The sequence below is a fragment of the Fusarium vanettenii genome (assembly GCF_000151355.1).
Source record: "Fusarium vanettenii 77-13-4 chromosome 14 genomic scaffold NECHAsca_24_chr14_5_0, whole genome shotgun sequence".
Lineage (NCBI taxonomy): Eukaryota > Fungi > Ascomycota > Sordariomycetes > Hypocreales > Nectriaceae > Fusarium > Fusarium vanettenii.
In genome coordinates, this window is record NW_003315861.1 from 981 (window position 1) to 6,424 (window position 5,444).

The window sequence follows — 5,444 nt, forward strand, 5'->3', positions numbered from 1 at the left end:
GGTCTCCATCGAGTCTTCTCCTCCTAGCTGCAAGGCCCAGGTCTTGGTACCAAGTAGATATCGAATTAGATGTTCAGCAGCGCTTAGGTGCTCGTCGCTAGGATTGGCGTTAAACCGTGCTAGTCGCGAGGCAGTAAATGCGACATCCGGTCGAGTAATTACTGCACAATATAGGATCGACCCGATTCGGCGCTGGTAGAGATTGATTGATCGACGAGATGCTCGGCTATCGAAAGGAAGAAGTTCCCTCAATTTCATCGGCGTCTTCGGAAAATTTGCATCCTTCGCATCAACGAGGTTAGCCAGCTTGTCAATGTAGTCGGATTGGGATAACCAGATCAATCTCCGCTTGCGATCACGGATGATCTCGATGCCAAGGAACCACTGCAGCTCATGCCCGCCGGTCAGGTTATACACCTCCTGCAGCTGACCCATCAGATCATCTATAGCAGCCTGATTCTCCTTCCGGTATGCCACGACGATATCATCCACGTAGAAGAAGATCAAGATCCCGTTCTTCGTGAAACAACACGGTTCGTGCGGTACCGGTGAGAAGCCCAGGCGCTCGAGTGTGCCTGTGAGTTCCTTCTGCCACAGCAAGGGTGATTCCCGTAGACCGTACATGGCTTTGAGTAGATGCAGGATCCTGCCACGTTTCCGATAACCCGGTGGCATCCTCATGAATATATCGTATGGTAGCTTGGCGTTGACGAAGGCGTTAACAGCGTCGTATTGGATAAGCTCAAGATCAAACCGTGCGGCAATCGCCATTAGGGTCCGGAATGACCTTCCAGCTAATGTGGATGCATATGTGTTCTCGTATACCGACTTGGCCTGCTGGTCACCCCGGACCACAAGACGAGCCTTGCATTTAACAAGCCAGCCGTGTTTATCGAATTTGTACACGTAAACCCACATGCAATCTAGTAGCTGGTGCCCTGTGGCTGCCTTCTTATCAGTCTCGGCCCATGTGCTCATATCTTGATGACTCTGTAGATGTTGTTTCTCTGCCTCTAGGAACGCTAGCCTCAACAGATGAGATTCGAGGTCCTTGTGAGTCTTGGGTGGCGGAGGCAGGTCACGCCGATGAATCTTTCCGTCTTGGCGAGGCACGAAGGTGCGCTGCCCATTGGATAAACGCTTGATAAATTGGTAAGTGGAGGGGCGTCCCCTCGGCTTGTTCACCATCTTGTAGAAATGACCCTTGGTCATAGGCTTGCCATTCATCATGCCAATCGTTGCAGCTTGTCGGCCAGCGTTGAACGCAGCCTCCCAATTGCCTTGGCGATTGCGGATGGCCCGGATATCTTGTCCGGCCGGAGCTAGCGAGAGGTATGACCCGCCTGGAATACCAGACTTAACTCGCCGGCAGCTGCATTGCCTGCCACTCTGCTGAAGGCAGCAACCAGAGGTCGCACTTTCCTTGCAGTCACCATGGCCTATCGTAGTGCTGACCTCAGAGTGGTGATCACTCTGCTGAAGGCAGCGACAAGAGCGACAGGTCGCACTTTCCTTGCAGGCACTACTCATGGTGTTGACTTCAGAGTGGCTGTCGTTCTGCTGAAGGCAGCGATGGCCAATCGCACTTTCCTTGCAGCCGCTACAGCATTTCGTAGCGCTAACCTCAGAGCGACAGCAAGCAACACTTTCCTGGCGCTCCGTAAGCTCTCTAATAGCAGCACCCGTGAGCGCTGCCGCAGGTGGTGGTGTGTACTCCGGAGTCAGGAGCGGCTCGAACCGCGCAGTCGTGTAGAGGTGATCAGGCTCTACCGTACATACTTCAGCTTGAGCATCCTGTGCATCACCGGTCGGTTCATCAACCACATTGTCTGGGAGCGTCATTGGACCACTGAGTTCTTCATCCTCATCTTGCGTAGGTACGCTTAACGAGGGATCAGCTGAATCTAGGACTTGGAAGTCCCTCAGCAGCACAGTAAGTTCTTCCTCCGTAACATGCCGCAGGTCGTCTTTCATATGTTGGATATCGCCAGTAAAGAATTCGTCCTCGTTGAAAACCACATCCCTAACGGCAACGACCTTGTTGGTCAGTGGGTTCCATACCCGGTAGATATTCGTGGATTGATATCCAACGAGATACCCGATCCATGCCTTCGGGTTGAGCTTCTGAAGCCGGTTCTTCTTTGCTAGTGATTCCGCAGACATGGCAAACGCCTTGCAGCCGTATGCACGGAGATGGACTTGGCTCGGCTTGCGGTCTTTAACCACTATGCCGTCTCTGCAGACCAGGTAAGTATGAAAAACTTCATAAGGGGATTGCCAGTGCAAGAGGTATTTTGGGGTTCGATTGTGTAGATAAACAGCAGCCCTGTAAATCTCAACCCAAAGGAAGGTAGGTAACTTAGCTCCTGCTCTCATCGCACAGGCTTTCTCCTTGATCACACCCCCTGAGCGCTCGGCGCCGCCATTCTGAGCCTGTGTGTGTGGTGCCGAGGGCTCGCACCGAATATAATGTCTTCTTGTGAGAAAGGCTGTGAGCCTGTGGTTGTCGGTAATCTCGTTGTCGCATTCGATCGCCTGAGGCTGGATCTGAAACTGGTTCTTCAGCAGTCCGATAAGATCCTCGAAAGCACTGATCAAGGTATCGGTATCCCGCCTCTTTAGGTAGAAGTCGAACACATAGCCGGAGTAACGGTCAGTAACCAACATCGCACACCAGTATCCTTCGCCATCGAGTTCAAGATCCAGGAAATCAACTGCGAGGCGTTGACCGGGTTTGGTTGGTCCTTCTCGTGGCAGCCGGCGGATCTGTCTCTTCGCCTTGGAACAGCCGCAGGCATCGCATTGGATTGTGGTCGGACCTTTTAGTCGCACCCCCCGAGAGTGATGAGCGAGGTGCCTCAAAGCTTCTGGCCCTGGGTGACCAAGTCGGAGATGCCAGCGTTGCTCGGATGCCATGCTAGGCGTCCGTTCGGTCCATGAGTTGAATTGAATCCGTCGTGCTGCGAATACTGCTTTCGTAATATCGAGAGGAATATGCTCAATGACGAATTGATCGAACTGATCAATCAACCGACATACCAGGGAGTCATCCCTCCTGCGGATGCAGTTATTAGCACCCTTATTGTCCCACCAATATCCCTTCCGACGTAGCCGCCGGAGGGACACGATATTGCATGCGAAGTTTTGGCAAAGTGCGACATCAGAAAGTATCATGATGCACGAGCCTTGTGGTCCGTCAATGCAGATGTCAACTTCGCCGTATCCTTGGATCGGCACCTTCACCTCTCCAGCGAATACAAAATCGCCAGTTGGTGCGTGTCGGTAATTTCGGAACCTTGAGAAGGAATTGAAGATATGGATCGTAGAACCCGAATCTAAGATGGCCGAGTTCTTCAAGGGGTACGGGGACGAGTTAAACGCTGCTTTCGATCCTTCACGAATGACAAGGAAGCAGCTCTTGGTCACTCCGACCCCGTGGTCTAGTCAGTCATCTGACTCGAGTTTTGCTTTCTTCGAGAGCCGGTTGACCTCCTCTTTTATCGCTGTATCTGACTCAATTTGAATCTTTACAAATCTTGCCGCCGCCTCGTTAAACCGAAAGCCTTCCGGTGCCTTCTCCGGAAAGACATAGAAGCAGCTGCTGATTGAATGACCGGGCGCAAGGCAAGCTTTGCATCTTCTTCCGCTTTCAGTCTCAGCGTCGGATTCCTTCCGTTTGCGCTTCTGATCTGTCTTCTTTCCGCCTCGGCCGCTGCTGCTGCCCTTACTGCCTGCCTTACCGCGAAGGTTTGCTGGCTCTGGGGGCTGAGTATCGCGGTCGTCTTGGTCGGTATCGTCCTGATCAGCCTGCTTACCGTGGAGAGTCAAGAAGCCGGCCTTGTAGCTGCCTCTTGGAACCGCGCTGCGGTTGCGTCTGTTGGCGATTTCCCTCAACAGATTCGTTGCCACTTCGCGATAGCTGACTTCGCGATTGTTCACTGCATCTAGCTTGTTCAGTCGGTAATTCGATGCCCAGAGTGGCGCCGTTTCTTCGACTGCATTGACGAAGTCAAGGGCCCACGCTCGGGGCTCCGTCGTCTCGGGTACTCCTTGTCTCTGACCTTCAGCCATGAGCTCTTTCCATCTGACGATCCACTTCTCGAGCCCTGCTTCCTTCTTTGGAGCTGATCGGAGATGATTCTTGAAGGCGATTCGAGCGTCTTCCATCCGGTGACTCGCGTATTCCTCGCCTGATTGGGCCAAGATCGCGTACCACTTGTTGAGATTGCCGTTAGGCGGAAGGTCGGTCTTCTGGATTGACTTGTTGACCGTCTTCAGCACCCACTCGCGGAGGGTTCTCAGTGACTTCTTGATTGTCTCGTATCTCCGTATCGCTACCGTATATTCATTCCAATGTTGCTGGAAGCTCAGCCTCCCAGCGTCGGAGAGATCGCCGAGGCCTTGTGGAACAGCCGATCCAGTTGTCTGGGATCTACCCGATCGTCCGGAGCTGTTCGACTCGGTATTGGCATGGATTGTATTCGACTGGTAGTCCGCGATATTCGGTGGCGTGGGCTCTTGCGGCCACGGAAGGTCGCTAGTCGGCTCGATATACTGCCAGACGTCTTCGCCTTCCGCTCGTTTGCGGAATTCCATCTGCCAGTCTTCCCAGTCTTTGGCGTCGTTATAGTAGACGGCGTTGTCAGTCATGTCGGATAATGTCTGTATGATGTGAGGAACGCGTATCATTCGTAGCGCGGAAAGCTCTTGGAGCGGATGAGACTCTTAATTGTTAGACAGCGCGCCCTCACTAGGTAACTGATGATTAAAGATGATATTGGGATGATCTTGAGTGTATTGATGAGGTTCCTTGTGTTCGTCCTCCTTGTTCTTCGTTCTCCCTCGTTGTCTTTGTATCTGAGGGGGCAAGACCGAGATACTAGACCTGCTGATCCTGCAACAGATCTGTAACGCTGTTCTGACAATTAAGGTATCATGGGGTGACATCTTCCCTTGAGGTGGCTGCCTGTGTAACATCATCATGCATGCCACTTCTCCAACATATCCTTGCGGCTGTGCCGCAAGACGTACTGAGCTCGTGCGCGCCAGGGATGGGAAATTGTCCCACAGCTCAGGGGCACTTGAGAACTTCTTTCTTTCTTCTTCATCTTTGATGTAAATAGCATCCTGGACTAGATAGCTGGAATACAGTTACTAGAGGCCGTTCACATACATCAAAGATCATTTTATTTGCATATCTGGAGCACTTATTATTTTGTTATTGAAGACTTTGAGCTAGAAGCCGACAGAATGGATTACGCCAACCCGACCGACACCCTCGAAGCTATAATGAGGGAGCTGAAGAGCATACGAGAAGAAAACGCAGAGCTCAGAAGAACTCTAGCTGAGAACAAAGAAGAATTTAGATTGAAGCTGCAAGCCATCGAAACTACAGTCCACGACAGACGAACCAATACCACCCCCCTTACGCCGAGCGGACTCAG

General features: G+C 52.1%; 2 protein-coding genes across 2 annotated transcripts; one reads left to right on the plus strand and one right to left on the minus strand.

Annotated features, from left to right (window-relative positions):
* Window positions 1-1,434: 1,434 nt before the first annotated feature.
* Window positions 1,435-2,409, plus strand: NECHADRAFT_88540 (uncharacterized protein; the record flags this gene model as incomplete). Its single annotated transcript, XM_003044092.1, has 6 exons — window positions 1,435-1,660; window positions 1,878-1,933; window positions 1,963-2,044; window positions 2,180-2,247; window positions 2,314-2,350; window positions 2,384-2,409. The coding sequence occupies 6 exons, from the start codon at window positions 1,435-1,437 to the stop codon at window positions 2,407-2,409; spliced, it is 495 nt and encodes a 164-aa protein (XP_003044138.1).
* A 1,035-nt stretch (window positions 2,410-3,444) lies between these two features.
* NECHADRAFT_88541 (uncharacterized protein) lies at window positions 3,445-4,650 on the minus strand (the record flags this gene model as incomplete). Its single annotated transcript, XM_003044135.1, has 1 exon — window positions 3,445-4,650. The coding sequence occupies one exon, from the start codon at window positions 4,648-4,650 to the stop codon at window positions 3,445-3,447; it is 1,206 nt and encodes a 401-aa protein (XP_003044181.1).
* Window positions 4,651-5,444: the final 794 nt, after the last annotated feature.